Consider the following 17,795-nt stretch of genomic DNA (forward strand, 5'->3'; position numbering starts at 1 on the left):
TACATTGACTTGGATTCCATTTACCTCCCTCTGAGAAAAGGAACAGGAAATTATATCCCCACAGAAAATGACATCATTAACGCAAGGAAACCTAAACATAAATTGAAAGCAGGCCATGCCAACAGTGCTTCATCCAGAGGCTCACTGATGATGTTACATAGTATGGTGACGAAATGTCTGAAAACAAACCTTCCAGCTCAGTGAGCAAACCTACATCCAAATTTGTTTATATACCAACTTGTCCCTTGGTGGAGTAATTGGTGGGACGTTTGCTTATTTTTGTACAAACTTGCACTGATTCATCCCCTAACAAACAGTATTCCCAGTACTTGTGCATGTTTTGAGTGCACTAGAGTCTCAAATCTGGCAGAATACTTTGGTTCAAATTCACTTGTATTTTCATAGAATTCATAGAATCCCTTCTCTGTGGAGACAGGCTCTTCAGCCCAACAAGTCCACACTGACCCTCCGAAGAGTAACCGACCCAGACCCATTCCCCCATCCTATTATCCTATATTTACCCCTGACTAATGCACCTAACCCTGAACACTATGGGCAATTTAACATGGTCAATTCACCTAACCTGCACATCTTTGGATTGTGGGAGGAAACCGGAGCACCCGGAGGAAACCCACGCAGGCACGGGGAGAATGTCTATGCGTGGAGTTTGAACAGTCACCCAAGGCTGGAATTGAATCTGGGTCCCTGGTGCTGTGAGGCAGCAGTGCTAACCAGTCTCCAAATATAATCTGTCAAACACTCTTGCTAATTCATTAATCAACAAAGCTAATAGAAGAATTTCATTGTAGTTACTGAATTCACCCATTCACAAATATTTGTACTATAAATAGAACAAAAGAACATTACAGCACAAGAACAGGCCCTTTGGCCCTCCAAGCCTGCACTGATCCAGATCCTCTATCTAAATCTGCTGTCTATTTTCTAAGGACCTGTATCCCTCTGCTCCCTGCCAATTCATGTATCTGTCTGGATACATCTTAAATGACACTATTGTTCCCACCCCTACCACCTCTGCTGGCAACGCTTTCCAGGCACCCACCACCCTCTGCATAAAGAACTTTCCACCGATATCTACCCTAAACTTTTCCCCTCTCACTTTGAACTCGTGACCCCTAGTAATTGAGTCCTGCACTCTGGGGGAAAAGTTTCTTGCTATTCACCCTGTCTGCACCCCTCGTGATTTTGTAGGCCTCAATCAAGTCTGCCCTCAATCACCTCCTTTCCAATGAAAATAATCTTAATCTACTCAACCTCTCTTCATCCTGGTGAACCTCCTCTGCACCCTCTCCAAAACATCTATAACCTTTTGGTAACGTGGTGACCAGAACTGTATGCAGTATTCCAAATGTGGCCAAACTAAAGTCTTATACAACTGTAACATGACCTGCCAACTCTTGTACTCATTACCCCATCCGATGAAGGAAGGCATGCCGTATGCTGCCTTGACCACTCTACTGTCCTGCATTGCCACCTTCAGAGAACAATGGACCTGAACACCCAGATATCTCTGTACATCAATTTTCCCCAGCACCTTTCCATTTACTGTATAGTTCACTCTGGAATTACATGTTGCAAAATGCATCACCTCACATTTGTCCGGATTGAACTCCATCTGCCATTTCTCTGCCCAACTCTCTAATCTATCTATATTCTGCTGTATTCTCTGACAGTCCCCTTCACTATCTGCTACTCCACCAATCTAAGTGTTATTTACAAACTTGCTAATGAGGCAACCTATACCTTCCTCCAAATCATTTATGTGTATCACAAACAGTGGTCCCAGCATGGCTCTCTGGGACACCACTGGTCACAGGTCTCCATTTTGAGAAGCTCCCTTCCACTACTACTCTCTGTCTCCTGTTGCCCAACCAGTTCTCTGTCCATCTAGCTAGAACACCCTGGACCCCATGCAACTTCACCTTCTTCATCAGCCTACCATGGGGAACCTTATCAAATGCCTTACTCAAGTCCATATATATGACATCTACATCCCTTCCCTCATCAATCAACTTTGTCACCTCTTCAAAGAAATACAAGAAAGAGAATACTATGTTTGAGGCATAGCCTCTGAAGATCGTGGCATTATTTTCCAAGTGCATGCTGAGAATGGAATGTTTGGAGAAGAGTTAGTTTCCCTCTGGACAAAGGACTCCACCACATGCTCGTAAACTTTAACTGGTACTCCTTGTCTAGAGAATCAGAGGCAGGTGTTATATCTGAACATATCCCAGTGTTTTGCATTCCTATATCATAGAATTTCTGAGCATTCGTGAGAACACAAAATTCATTAATTTGTGATCCAGACTCCCAGTGGCTCATGACTTTTTTTGTTCTTGGGTTGTGCATGATATTTATTGCTCAGTCATAATTCTCCTGACAAGGTCTGTTTGGCCCCTTTTGAGGGTCTGAGAACAAGACTGAAGCTACTTCTATAAGAATATAAAAAATAGGCAAAATGGCTCACTACTACCCCTATCAAGCCTACCCTGCCGCTCTATGCTACTTACGTTGCATACAGAAAACCATCCAAACCCCTTTGTGCTGCACCTTTCTGGAGAATCTCTCCATTCAAACAATGTTCTGTCTTTTGATTCTTCCAATGAAAGTGCAAGACTTCTCACTTTCTCACTCTACTGACCTGATTTTTGTCCAGTTTCTCAATCTATTTAAATCCCCTTGCAGATTCTTTATCCTGTCACTGCAAAATATGCCCCCGCCCCCCCCTCTATTTTTGGATTGTCAGCACATTTGAATAGATTACACTCTGCACTCTCTTTCCAAATCATTAATGTAGACAGTAATTGAGGCCCTTGGACTGAACCTTGTGGCATCTTTCCAAAGGACCCATTAATCCTGACGCTGTCTTCTATATGTTAACCAGTTCTCAATTCATCCTATGACGCTTCTCCCCTTGCCATTAGTTTCTACATTGTGCACTAACCCTTCTCTGTGGCATCTTATTGAATGCCTCCTGGAAATTCAAATGTGCTACATATTCCAGTTCTCTTTTTCTCAACTTTGCTTGTGAAATCCTCAGAATGTTTGCAAATAGGTTAGATGTGAATTCTCATTCACAGAATCATGTTAACTGTGTTTAATTGCATTAGGCTTTTCTAAATACCCTGCCATTTCTTCCATTCGTCCTACAGTTACTTTCCCTGAAGGATCACAGTAAACCAAATGATGTTGAGGCAGCTTTTGTGGTCATTTGTTTGATACCAGTTCACTAAATAAACAGATATAAACATATGATCTGTAGGTTATTGTTCCAGTACCATTACCAGTCACCTATCAATCCAGTAGCAAAGTTTCACTTTCAATCCAGCCACAGAATTGTTAGGGGAAGCTCTCTAAACAGACGATGGAGACCCCAGTGAGCCTGTTTATAGTTTCTAGTCCACAAACCTAAATGCTTTAAGTCATCAAGCAACCATATAATACAATTAACTGCATCAAGTCATGCAAGATATACTGCAGTGCTTACTGTGATTGGGCAGTTGCTATCAATTATAAAACTATTTTCTGGCAGAGTTGAGTTCAGCAATAATTGTTCACTAAGCTAAGCAAACATGCATTCTCCTGTTTTCTGCAGGTATAAAGATTCCTGAAGCCTGTGTTTATGCTGTTGTTAATGAGCTGAAGAAAATGGACATGGCAGTAAAGAAGAAGCAGGAGGAGAGTCGGCAGCTGCTGGCAAACCAAGTACTACAAATATGTCAAAGTGAAGCACAGAGTAGTTTATCTGTAGAACAAGCATTCACTAACAACACTCAGATTTTAACAGATACTTTCGACCCTGTTCAAGTTTTACAAGAGCTGTTAGGACATGATTATGATGCGTTTGGAGAGCAGGAGCAAATGCTAAATCAAGATCGGCAAAGTGTTATTCAGTATGGCCAACCATCGCACCTCTGGGAAGCTGGCTGAATAGCAGGAGACTAGAATACTGCTCTAATAAAGTGCCTGACTCCAGTCAAAATCCTTCTCATGCAGGCTGAAAATTGACAAGTCATAGATTCACCCCTTCAGTGACACTGCCTGCATTTAAAGATCCAACTGAGACAAGGCTGCTTTTTTTGACAATTTTCTTGAAGGTTAGGAACTTTGAAGATGAATTTCTTCAACCTTTGAATCTTTGATATGGCGTTATCAGAAGCTGACATGGTTCTTTCCTTCTCGCATTGTATTTTTGGTACTGTTGTAATCAATCAAGCACTTGCTCATTTACACCTGGATATTGGATGAGACCTCTGGATTTGCACAATCAAAAACCTACGAGAAGGGCGAATTGTATAAAATAACAGATAATAAGGTTCAATGGTTGGAAAATAAAGTTCACCCCAACCTAATGAAACAGAAAACCAGCTTTCCCAACATCTGCCATTTCATTTGGGAACCTGCTCAAAAAGCTGTATTTCCAAGATAGAGTATAATTTTCTCTGCTGTCGAGCAACTGCTGTTCTTTTATCTAAAACGTTTTTTTGGGGGGCTTAAATAAGCACTTAACAGCAGTGTGATTACAGTGCAGTAAACTGTTCATGTACAATTAATATGCTTTAACAAAGTGCAACATTGTAATGTACAAGTATATAAATATATAAACTCTGCCATCTTTTAAAAAGATTGTAACAGTTTTATACCACACATGGTCTGGTAACTGTGGTGATATGTTTCTTATTGCCACACTTGTAGTATCATAAAGATGTAAATTTATTTCTAAATTATATATTTTAAGCATGTGGTATAAATATATGTTGTGGAAAGCAGCAAGACATGATGTATGCATCCACAGAGTTACAAACTTTCTGACTTAAGGATGTTAGTCATGTCTTTAACTATATTGGAACAACTATGCAATAGCTTATAAGAGTGTAGTTACAGAAATTGCTGGTTAAAGTATTGTTATATGCTTATATATGTCCCCCTTGAAATATTTACTTTAACCTGGAATCGTCACTCTTGTATAGAGCCACTCCAGATGATTGAGAAAGTTTACAGCCCTTGATTTTAATTGAAGTTAAAGCAAATTAAGTCAGATTGTTCTGTCTGAATCTTGTAAGGAACCATGTTGGAAAATTGAAAGTCAGTTGGAGACAGAAGAGTAACTTGGTTGTGTGTTCAAAACATAACTGATTTGACAAGAATGTGAATTCTGGCAGAAAAACCGTCTTAATTTGCTTTACTTCATTTTAAAAAAAAAGAAATAAAGTCATATTTTGTCATTTTATTTATTTTTATCCTTTTTAAATGTTGTTTTTATGGCTTTTTCTCCCTCTCTCCATTCATGTCTACCCTGCAGGTTACACTGCACTAATCTCCTCTTACTAATCACTGTTCCTTCAGAAAAATGCAGCAGAAATCTTTCTGTTCTTCAGTCATTCAGTAATTCACTAGCAATACCGTTGTAGAGCAAAGGAGCTGCAATGGTTGGAAAAATATGCAACTTTTTAAAGTAAATGACTCCATGCTGGAAGTTTCTTGTAAAGTGAAATCTGTTGCTCAGAATATTGTCAGTATTGGTACTGTAAACCTACTGATTCATTTGGAGTGACCTAAAGATTACTTTATGAAAGCCTGGTTCCTTGCTTATAGGTAAAAAGTTCCTTTCATTGTCCTGCCATTCAAAACTGGGAGTAATCATTGGGGACAAGAAGCAGTTCAGTTCTTTCGTAACCCTTGCATTGGTTTCTCACACCCTTGCATTACTTAACTCAGGTACAGGAAAGTTATCTCGATCCAGTGGATATACATACTGAAACATGGCAGAATCAGAATGGTGATATTTAAGAAGTCATTTTTTTATAGATTGAAATTAGGATCTGACATAATTGCTATCATAAGATTTGCCTAAAATCTGCATCACAATTTTTTAGTTAAACTGACATGCATGTACTCTATAAATCACTTTATTCAAGGCTGATGCTCAGCTTGTGAATTTTGTGAGATTCACTAATTTCTTTTTAAGCAGGTAAGGGTTACAATACCCAAGATAACTAATCCAGTGCCTAAACATAGTTTGATATATCCATTCCTGCTGATGACTCCAGAGTTCTGGTGGATATAAATTCAAGCAAATAGAAGCTCAATAAAATAAAAGTAATAGTTCACAGTTATAACTGACCTATTGCACCTTTGGACCAAGGATGGTTTGGAACAATACAAAGAGCAAAATAGTGGCCTTTAACTGTCAACCAGTTTAGGCGAATTGACAAACATGACAGCTTGATTTAGTGTGAGAGGAATGCGTAATAGCCACTATTTAATATTGTGAATAAATGATTAACACATTCAAACCAAACATTATGGTATTCATATTAATGCTGCTATTGCTTGATAGAGAAGCTCTTTGAATGGAGCAGTGAGTTCTGGGAATTAGACAGGTAGGTTAGAAGTAAAGAACCAAACACACTCAGCCTTTAATTGATGGAAAATTGTTGAAGTCATAATAGTTGATATCTAATGGATTAAAAGAAAGCATATCTTGATCACTTCCTCTTCCTGAATGTAATGGATTGTAAGATCGTTGTCAGAATCCTTTTTGCTTCAGTTCATTTTGAAGCTTGGCTCCAGCATTATTTGTTCTCCGTAATCACAAGCCCAGTTGTATTTGTTTGCTTGATATACAGAAAGGAACAATTAACATAGTTGTGTGCAAGTAACAGGGAACAATGAGAAGATGGTGAAATAGGGAAGATGTATGTAATTTTTGCTAATGAAAAGCACCCAACTACAAATGTTCTATCGGCTTAATGTAAGTTTAAACAAATTTAATTCAGGGACTGCTGTAAAACTTAAAAATTTGTATTAATCTGTCATTCAAAATTTTGAATGCACTGTAATATTAGAAACCAGATATTATTTGCTTCGGTGCCCGTACATTACTATTTTCACCAAGTATTCTAACAAGGATAGAACACAAATACCAAAGTATTCACCATCTTAAGTTGCCTGCTTATGAAATCTCTTTGCCTCAGGAACCAATCCAATGGCCCTTTTCTACTTTTTATATCAGGGTTGTCTACGTGAATTAAATGATTCATGTTGCTTTTGTTCATTAAACAGTACATTTTGACTTTTTTACATAAATTATTTTGTTAACCGATAAGGTTCTATTGATTGTAGCTATTGTATATGCTGTGGGTATCTGTAAACAATGCAAGCACTTTTGCCTACTTACAATTTACTGGGTTGTCTCTGTTTTCTATTTGTATTTATAAATGTAGGAAATGAAGTGGTATATATGTAAAAAAAAATTATCAAAATGTGCCTTAAACTAATTATTCTTAATTTTCTACTTTCAGAGGAGGAAAATAGTAGCATGCTTTCATTTTTATGATAAATAAAAAAAATCCTGCAATTATCTTTTTTTACAACTTGCAGTTCACTGTCTCTGAATGTGTCCTTGTTGTTTAGCAATAATTTCTTGTAATATAGTAAGCGAATGTCTACCAATACTAAACTGAACAGTTTGCTTTCATGGTAAATTGCCAAATCCCAAAAGACAGTTGCACTACATGTCTATGTATGCATAATGAAACATCCTCATTTTACAAAGTTTTATGGTATTATTCTGTAGCATACAATAATAAAGTTTCTGTAAAGAAATTTTATGTCACTGATTGCCTCAGTTAAATATAATTTGTTTTGGTTGCATCAGTAAATGGATGCATATCGACAGTTCTTATACCTGTATCTTATTACCCTGTACAAATGTTCTTTTGCCTTTTCCTTTGTTCAAGTCTTAAACCCATAAAGGAATGTGATTTTCCACTGAGGTAGCAACAATAATGACAAGTGTAATGAACACAACAAATGTTGGAGATCAGAGTGGGTCAGACAGCATCCATAGAGAGAGAGAGAGAGCAAGCTATTGTTTCGAGTCTAGATGACTTTCCATCAGAGCTCTTCCCATTTTCACTTAACTTTTGCCTATGGAGCTTTTCAACCCTTTAGAAACCTGACACCAATAAACCAAAGTCTCCCTAGTTATGGTTACCTCTGCCAATACCTTCTTAATGATCCTTGCCATCACTTTCTCTGTAATGTCTGCAACTGCAGTGAGAGACACCATGGAGACTAAGGCACAAAATATCCCTGATCCATTGCTCTACCGAGCTGGAGAATGGCAACAAACCTGCTTCAGCTCTATGGCCGATGTTAGCATACAACTCCAGCAGTAGCTTTTGTATTAGAACACTACTTTTATGCAGAAGGAATGCAAATAGCTTATGGCAGATGGTCACAGTACATACCACTTCAGAATGGAATGCAAAGCAGGATCATGTGATTATAAAATTTAAAAAGACAATCTGAAAGATGAGGTACATATTATTGTTATGGCATGGTGTTGTATCAACATAAAGGTTGGTCTAAAAGCCTGTAGTTTACATAGCAAATAACATGCCTGAAGAGCATTGTGATGTGTCAAAAGGAAAGTGGAGGCATGTATAGTGGAGTGAGGGTGGGCTTCCATCAGCCAGTCCAAGGTCTTCGTCTATTTCTAGTCTAGGGAGTTGGCCACAGTCCATCTACTAGAAGTCTGGGAATCTGCTCCATTCTAGTATTGATTGGGCTGTGGTTAGTCATGCAGGGCAACCTGCAACTTCATTCCAGGGTATGTTGTGGTTATTCAGGGCAATTTTGCACAATGTTTCTGGGATATAGGCCATGGTTAGTTTGGGGTAGACCATTCATAAACCAGTGGGTTTTTTAGAGTCCATCCATGGTTTCATTGAGGCAGCTCAAGTCTGGTGATTGGCTGGCTCATATTCACCACGCAAGAGACAAATTTCCTTTTTTATAAATTGAACTGCTTTAATGAAAGTGCTAAGAGTTTTGCAACTTAAACTCTCCACTGATGTATATTGTTGAGCTGGCATAATACAACATTGCTTTGTGAAACAATGAGGGGGAAAAGAATTTGAGACCAAGAGAAACAGAATCTTTTGAGTTAAAACTATTCTGCCTGAAAACAGCTCTGATGGAGCTGCTGAATAATACGAAAGTTGTAACTATTTGTGCAGCAAAGGAGAAACCCTCCACACAGCCTGCAAAGATCATCCATTTCCCTATGAAAACAGACCAAAAAAAAAGCTTTTCTAATTTGATGGTTGTGCATCATTCTACAAATATCAGTGTGATGTTATGGTCAAAATGAAAAATTAGTGAGAAAATTAAAACTTCCAAATTTTGTTTACCCACTCATTAAAATTGTTACAATAGATACTAGTTTTTGTGTTACTGATGAAACCTGGTGTAAATTTTGACCCAAAGTAACAGCCAGGAAAATAGTGCAGTAATTGAAATGTTATTTTCTGTGATAGCCTGTGGAAGATTAGGGCATCATCATCATTGTGCACTTACCAGTTAAGTCATGACGAGCAGAGGCACTGATCAATGTGATAGACCCACAAGTTGAATAATCAGGTAGGATCTGCTAGAACCGTCTTGAAGTTGGGGTTCAAGGCAGTTCATGGTCACTTTGGCCTTGATATGGGAAGGGAACCTGGCCATGCAAGGGCACAGACATTTTAATAAATCAGGCTCCAGGGATAAAGGGGAAACATTACTTGTAACAAAAAGGGCCTCAACTGAAATGAGGACTGTCAGGGATTGCAATGAGGAAAAATTGGTTAAGAATACCATGGGGTCACAGGAGGAACCTGCAAGTAGCGGTGAACTATTTCAAAAGCTCATCTTATTGTATAAAAGCCAACTATTCAATAAGCTGACAATATCAAAGAAGCAGGATTGAAAGTGGGAGAAGTAAGAACTTATTATTTGTAAGAGGACAGAGTTGCAGGCTGAAAAAATGTTGAAAAAGAGTTACTCCAGTGATCCTATTTTCTAACCAACCTGTTCAGATCTAATTAATCCCATGCCTTTAGAATAGGTGGGAATTAAACCCAGCTCTCCTCATTCAGAAGTTGAGATGTTACAATTGGCATCACAAGAGCCCCCGACTCAAGTAATCAGCAGCGATGAATTTAGCTGCCTTTAATTCCCACATTATCAGCACATCACCATAGTTCATCCCATCCAAGGGAGCATGCAGTCTTTAGAAGGAATAGTTGAGGTCTCTAGAGACCAGTGGATACCTGTTATCTGCCTGATATTTAAAATGTTGAGTTCAATTTGAGTATTTTCTGTGTTACCATAGTTTTTTTTATATCCATTTTCTAACAGACCTCAGATCTAAATTACACACCTCTACAGCAGTTGTGCCATTAGAACTTTTAGCCTTCAAAATTTGATTTGTTAAGTACCTCAATCAAATTATGACAAATCTCATTAAGTATCAAGTGAGAGATAGTATCAATGTGGCCAAGGTGATATCTTGTAATTTCTACAGTCAACAAGAGACCATGGAGCAAGGCAGATTCACTCCGCACCTTATCTTCCAAAGTTTGAGAGAAGAAGATTTGTAGCTCGGGTGCTCGTTGTTGTGGTTCTGTTACCCCAGCTGGGAATGTGTTGCAGACATTGTCCCCGGCCTAGGTGACATCCTCAGTGCTTGGGAGCCTCCTGTGAAGCGCTTCTGTGATGTTTCCTCCAGCATTTATAGTGATTTGTATCTGCCGCTTCCGGTTGTTAGTTTCAGCTGTCCGCTGCAGTGGCTGGTATATTGGGTCCAGGTCGATGTACTTATTAATTGCACTTCAATTAATAAGCACACCGGCCACTGCAGCGGACAGCTGAAACTGACAACCGGAGGGGGCTGATACAAATCACTATAAATGCCGGAGGAAACATCACAGAAGTGCTTCACAGGAGGCTCCCAAGCACTGAGGATGTCATCTAGACAGGGGACGAAACGTCTGCAACACAAATTCCCAGCTCAGCGAACAGAACCACAACACCTTCCAGTTTGCCTCAAGCATAAAGCCTATACAACTGCAAATCAACAAATTATAGTTGACAGCATTCTCACACAAGTCAAAAGGTCATTAGGAGAGGGTTGTGGCAGTGTCCTCTCTGTAGCTGCTTTAAAGCTAAGGCCACACTGACATTTCAAATGAGTTACCTTGTTGAGGTCAGGGTGACAAATAGACATAAAACATAGCATTACCAAGCAGGATGATTAGTCAGCTGTGGTAGATAATGCCAAATTAAACAAAGTTAAAAAACAAACTATGCTGGAATGTATCTGTTGGTCTGCATTTAAAATGCTAAAACTGTTTACAATTATCTTGGCTGTTTCAGTGCACCATTTTAACCACTGCAAGTTTGTATAGCTATGATTTATCTGGTGTTTCAATTAAATGTTGAAGTGGTTAGGTACCTGGCAGAACTGGCTGCCTGGGTATAAAAGTTAAAACAGCTTTAAACATAGTCAACTCACAGAAGAGACTGACACCTTTTCCTACCCCAAGGTTTGATTTGAAAGTAATTTCAAAATTCACCAAGGTTACAAGGAAATTTGTATCTGACTGATTAGCAAGTGCTGCAGTAACAAATGGAGTGATTCACAGTTACTGGAAAAGGAAAGCACATTTCAGGGTCTCCGATATGGAGATATAGGACATACTTTTTTAAAAAATAGTCAATAGTGTGGTGCTGGAAAAGCACAAATCAGCCAGCATCAGAGGAGCAGGAAAAATTGATGTTTCGGGCAAAAGCCCTTCATTTCACCTATACCATTTTTATAGTCAAACCATTAAGCATTCAACCCAAAACTAGTGTGATAATTTTTTTAATTGCCATAAAACAAGAAAGTCAACAAAACAGTCTAAAGTTACTATTTAGTATTAATTATTACAGACAAGTTATTGAAATACATTATTGCCAAGAAACTCAATTTTGATATATACATCAGAATTTCCACCAGGTATGCGAGTCACATTTATCAGATCCACTTTTCCACATCAGGTGGTTTAAGAGCAGACCATCATTAGCTGGACCGAAAGGCTGATATAAATTCAGTAGATTGAGTTATATTTCCATGAGCTGCTTGTATTGGTCAATTATAGGTACTTCAGGAGATCCTTTTCAATCACCTGTTTGAAATGAAGACAATAAAACAAATTTCAGCTGGATGGCCTCATCATGAAATGTTTGCTAAGTTCCAGGACTGACTGATGCATTCAACCTTCATGTTTACAATTGCAAAATAATGTGTACCAGCTTTGTTTGACTGACCTCTATTGTAATAAAAATTGTTCAAATGGCAGTTGTTTGCTTTGACTTGAGGACTACTGGTTTTCTTATTGAACTACTATTTGATTGTCAATTCACAAAAAAGTACATCCAAAGCATGCGGGCTATTTCTTATTTGGTCAGGTTTCAGAGCATTTAAAACACCTGTCAATGTTAATATGAATCATACAGTGCAGAAAAAAAGCCTTTTGGCCCATCAACTGTACTGCCAATATAGTTCACTGCTTCTGTATAGTGGAGACTGGAGGGGGTAAGTTAGCTGAATGGCTGGTTTTAAAGATACATCAGTGTATTCAATCCTTGCATTGGCTTAAGTTACCGTGAAGGACTCCTTCTCAACCTCTCCCATTACCGGGGGAGAGGACAGATGGATCACTTAAAATGTGAATGCAGCCTTGTGATTAGTTAGGACTGTGGTGACTAGATACTGGAAGAGTGGGTATGGTAGATGCACATGAGATGAGGATTACAGGGCTCAACTATGAGTTGAACTGTGCTGAAATCCAAATCTCCTCAGCCACCTGCCTGCCTTGTGGGAGCAAATGACCACGCAAATGGGCTCACACAGATGTTGGGAAATGAGAGAACAAAAGGCCAGCCCTGAATGTCAGGTAGCAAGAAGGGGAGACAGACTAAATAGATGAAAATGGAAAAAGTAGAAACAGATCAAGTTGTTAGATGAAGGAAGGGCTGCTGATGTCAATACATGGACTTTAGTAAGGTGTTTGATAAGGTTGAGGAGAAAGTGAGGTCTGCAGATGCTGGAGATCAGAGCTGAAAATGTGTTGCTGGAAAAGCGCAGCAGGTCAGGCAGCATCCAGGGAACAGGAGAATCGACATTTCGGGCATAAGCCCTTCTTCAGGAATCTAAGATTCCCCATTGTGGACCAATGGAGAAAGTGAAGTCACATGGTGTGCAGGGTGTTCTAGCTAGGTGGATAAAGAACTGGTTGAGCAACAGGAGACAGTAGTAGTTAAAGGGAGTTTCTCGAAATGGAGAAAGGTGACCAGTGGTGTTCCACAGGGATCAGTATTGGGGCCACTGTTGTTTGTAATATACATATATGATCTAGAAGAGGGCACTGTTGGTATGATCAGCAAGTTTGCAGATGACACAAAGGTTGGTGGAGTAGCAGAAAGCATAAGGGGCTGTCAGAATACAGGAGGATATAGAGAGACTGGAGAGTTGGATGGAAAAGTGGCAGATGGCTTTCAATTTAGACAAATGTGAGGATGCATTTAGGCAAGTCTAATTATAGAGCAAGTTACACAATGAATGGAAGAGCCTTGGGAAAAAGTTGATGGGCAGAGAGATCGGAGAGTGCAGGTCCACTGTACTCTGAAGGTTGCTGCACAGGTGGATAGAGTGGTCAAGAAGGCATATAGTATGCTTGCCTTCATTGGACGGGGTATTGAGTATAAGAGCTGGCAAGTCATGTTAACATTGTACAAGACATTGGTTCAGCCGCATTTAGAATATTGTGTACAGTTCTGATCGCCACATTTACAAAAGGATGTGGACGCTTTGGAGAGGTGCAGAGAAGGTTTACGAGGATGTTGCCTGGTATGGAAGGTGCTAGCTATGAAGAGAGGTTGAGTAGGTTAGGTTTATTTTCATTAGAAAAAAGATGGGGGGGACCGGATTGAGGTTTACAAAATCATGAAGGGCATAGACAGAGTGGATAGAGACAAGCTTTTTCCCAGGGTGAAGGATTCAATAACGAGAGATCATGCTTTCAAGGTGAGGGGTGGAAAGTTTAAGGGGGATACATGCAGCAAGTACTTCACACAGAGGGTGGTGGGCATTTGGAACACATTGCCAGCAGAGGTGGTAGAGGCAGGCACAGTAGATTCATTTAAGATGCATCTGGACAGATGTACGAGTAGGTGGGGAGCAGAGAGATACAAATGCTTAGGAATTGACCAACCGGTTTAGACAGTACATTTGGATCGGTTCAGGTTTGGAGGGCCGAAGGGCCTGCTCCTGAACTGTAGATTTTCTTTGTATCTCATGTCCTGCAGAGGACATGGATGAAAAGAAAAAGAAATTCAAAAGGGATGTTATGAATGCATTAAATTAAAAGCCAAATGCCTTCAGAGAAGGTCCTATACTGTTAAGTTTTATGTAAGCCAAAAAGGTGCATTACTAACTGATTTATGCTGTAGATAAAGTACAAGTGATGTTTATATCTTGTGCGATGTTTCTACTACTTTCTGTTTAAGACTGATTTGTACATCCACAAATCAACCAGTATATTCCTGGTCCTATTGGTGCCAGTTAAAGTTTGCTGTAATTGGCAATTCTTCCTTTACATGGGCATCCTGTATGCTCAGTATGTTGATAACTAACCATTTATTGGATGGAATGTTACTGTAGCACTAAAGTTTCTCACGCTTAGTTTTTTTTTTTAAAAACCCCCTCTGGATTTGTGGGAAGTGAATTTTAAAAAATAAGTTTATATATTAGTTACTTGCAAGTGACTTGTGTGTGTCACCTATATAAAACATTCACTTTATTGGTGCATATAATTAGTGGAGGAGATCATGTAGCTCCTTGACTGATTTTCAATGCGGAGTGCCACCAAAACACATTCATTTCCCATACCAGCTGAGGTTACCATGAAAGTCTTGTCTTCTCAACCTCACCCGGGACGGAGGTGAAACTCGCCCCCCCCATTGTCTCAACCTGAAACTACAGTAAGGGTTTTTTTGTTTAACTGACTCAACGCAAACTTCATTTTTATAACAGGCACTAATTATGGGACACAAGAATAGCAACAATTGTGACAATTATAATCAGTAATCTAACTCCTTCATATATCTTTGATATTTTGCAGGAAGAACCATACCTATTTAAGTTATTTTGCACATTTCCAGAATCCATAGCACTTTCATCTAAGTTTCAGGTCACTAGTTATTTTAATCAATAGTAAAATGGGATAACTTTAATTCTGATTTTAAAATAAGTCTTAATTTCTATGTACAGTATAGTAGTTACGTTCCATGGGCACTTTATACTTAAAAGCTTATAAAGTGCAATCACTGATAGGCAAACATAACCAATTTCACACAGTTTGGCAGAAAATGTTAACTAGGGCATTTTTGAGACCTCTATTCTGTGGTGGCAGATTTTTTGCTTCTTAAAAAAAAAAGAGCACCAAACTAAGCACAGGGGTGGGATATTGGAACATCTTTCTAGAGTGGTCATCAGGGGTAAGGGGCATGATTAGTGTAAACAGCCACACAGTCTCCCCAATCCCCCCCAGGGTAGGGAGGTTCAGAATTAGAGGGCATAAATTTAAAGGAGGAGACGAAAGATTAGAGGGATCTGGAGGGGCAACCTTTTCCACACACGGTGGAAAGTGAATGGAATGAGTTGTTAGAGGAGTTGGAGCAGGTTGGTACAATTACAGCATTTACAAAGCATCTAGATGGATACATGAGTAGGAAGAGTTTAGAAGGAAATAGGACAAATGATGGCAAACAGAACTAGATCAGTTTAGGATATCTGGTCAGCATGAACACGTTGGACTGAAGGGCCTGTTTCCATGCTGTATAACTGACTCAGCTAAAACCTACAAAAAAAAAAGTTCTTGCATGAATTGCATCAACTTCAGCTCCTCCCAAAAATTAGAATGAAGGAAGGGTAACTTGAAGGATATTATCCATCAATATGGAGATTAGTAAATATTCCCTATATGAATAGGGAAGCAACTGTAAACATTTCTATCCTTGATGTTGGAAGACAAAATCCAGGGGCAACTGCAATATTTAGAGCTAGTGTACAGGGTCAAATGAGAAGTAGTGGTGAAATTTTTTTCAAAAGTTAGAATGATACATTTTCTATTAGTGGCTATGGTTCAACTGCAAAATGTCTAGATACGAACTCAAGCTGCGAGTATTATTACAGTGAGAACGTCAAGATTCCATTAGATTTCAAGCCAAGTACTATTTTCCATTACCTGATTTTCATGGTCTTTTTTCCTCTCCTTTCTACTTACTTGGTTTTGTCTCTCTGCCAATGCTCTTGTTGCCTGGCCTGCTGGTCTCTTTTGACCCTCACTGCACTGAAGTTCAAAAAAAGAACAAGAAACTTTCCTACAAGATAGAAGGCCAAAACTATGACAACTTCTAAAGTCTCTCTTCTGGGAAGTGATGTGAAGCTTCAAAACGCAGGAGCTACTCCACAAGAAAACACCACACAAAAAAGTTAGTTTACTGCTAAATCAAGAACCAGACGAACCAACTGCAAAGTAATGTCCTCAACATCTTTTACAGCAAAGAAATATGATGCACCAATTATAAAGAAAATACAGCTATATTTACTTGCTGAATAATTCTGGTGTAACTCAATCCCACATTGTATTATACATAACAGAAGCAAAGATACAGGAATTCACCAAATAAAAAAATTAAATATCGCCATGTCATACTTTGATTGTTATTTGAAAGTACTGAATGGGGCTAAAGCCAGGAGATAAAATGAAAATAAGGAAAATCATCATCCATCATCTCTTGATGGTTCAGTCTGCAATTTAATACGTGGCAAACCCACAAATTGATAGATACTCCTGTCTAAATTTTATGTGCTATTGACTATTCAGGGGACAGGAGATGGTGCCGCAACTAGCAGGCAAGAATAGAATTTCACTGATCTCAAAACACTTCCAGCTGGGATGTGGCAGAAGGATTGGTGCTGGATCAGTTACATTGTACAGCCAAATAGCCTTCTAATCAGTCCACTAATCTGCTACAGAGATGACCATTTATTACCAAGATGTGTCAAACCAGATCAACTAAGAGACATGTTTTCTAGAAAGTATGGGCAGCACATTAAATACAGGAAGAGCTCATTCTCAACAGCTGGATTACAACTTAATAGGTTCAATTGCACAAATTTCACACAGAACAGAAGTGGGTCATTCAGATCATCTGGTCTGCACTCATTCCCCAAATAATCTCAATAGCATTCTGCCAAATCCAATACCTTGGACATTAAGCATGCCTCCACCGCCCTCTCACCATGTGCAGTACAAGGTGCCATGGTTCCTTAGTTAGGAATAGAGTCTCCCCAGCTATTTACAGGTAAACGATCCAGCTCTGAACTGCCAGCACTGCACTCTGGGCTTAAATGTCATCTGGGTGGTTAGTGATAGAAATAGTGATGCCAGTGGGGGAAATCAAATATGTCCAGGCACCTATTAATGGCATCCTACCACCCAACAATAACCAGCCCTGCCAGGTGAGCATTTGGGGTCAGCTTGGGCACACTGGGTTTAACCTGGCCTAAAGTTAAGTATGTTAATAAAAAGAAACGAAGAGCAAAGCAAGAGGATGAGGGGAGATATTTCACTTCCAAACGAATGTAGCCATCAATATGGCAACAGGTTAAGGGAAAAGTTAGCTGCTATAACTCACTTACTGAATTGAATTGTTCACAGTAAAATATCAAAATGTTCTCTGCATTACCCAAGAGTAAAATTTACCTTTTCAGAGACAATTTGAAATATTGTGGATTTAAAACAGTGGATGAGCATCTAAATCCAGTGTTGGACAATGTACTTTTACTTCTCATAGAAGGAAGAGAAGAGAAAGGTTACTGAAAAAAGGATGCTGCA

General features: G+C 39.1%; 1 protein-coding gene and 1 pseudogene across 3 annotated transcripts in view; one reads left to right on the plus strand and one right to left on the minus strand.

The window, feature by feature from the left end:
* LOC122565355 (protein strawberry notch homolog 2-like) overlaps positions 1–7,636 on the plus strand; it is a 163,860-nt gene extending 156,224 nt beyond the window's left edge. For both annotated transcript variants that reach the window (XM_043721239.2, XM_043721240.2), the window contains exon 32: positions 3,614–7,636. In XM_043721239.2, the coding sequence (XP_043577174.1) occupies positions 3,614–3,948 (335 nt within the window). In that variant the 3' untranslated portion in view covers positions 3,949–7,636. The remainder of the gene's footprint in view (positions 1–3,613) is intronic.
* A 4,061-nt stretch (positions 7,637–11,697) lies between these two features.
* Positions 11,698–17,795, minus strand: part of LOC122565353 (phospholipid hydroperoxide glutathione peroxidase GPX4-like) — a 42,325-nt pseudogene continuing 36,227 nt past the window's right edge. Inside the window, exon 8 of the transcript XR_015751827.1 lies at positions 11,698–12,017. The product of XR_015751827.1 is annotated as a phospholipid hydroperoxide glutathione peroxidase GPX4-like (transcript). The remainder of the gene's footprint in view (positions 12,018–17,795) is intronic.

The sequence above is a fragment of the Chiloscyllium plagiosum genome, unplaced genomic scaffold (assembly GCF_037043375.1).
Source record: "Chiloscyllium plagiosum isolate Xiang-an unplaced genomic scaffold, Cpla_swu_hap1 HiC_scaffold_28, whole genome shotgun sequence".
NCBI lineage: Eukaryota > Metazoa > Chordata > Chondrichthyes > Orectolobiformes > Hemiscylliidae > Chiloscyllium > Chiloscyllium plagiosum.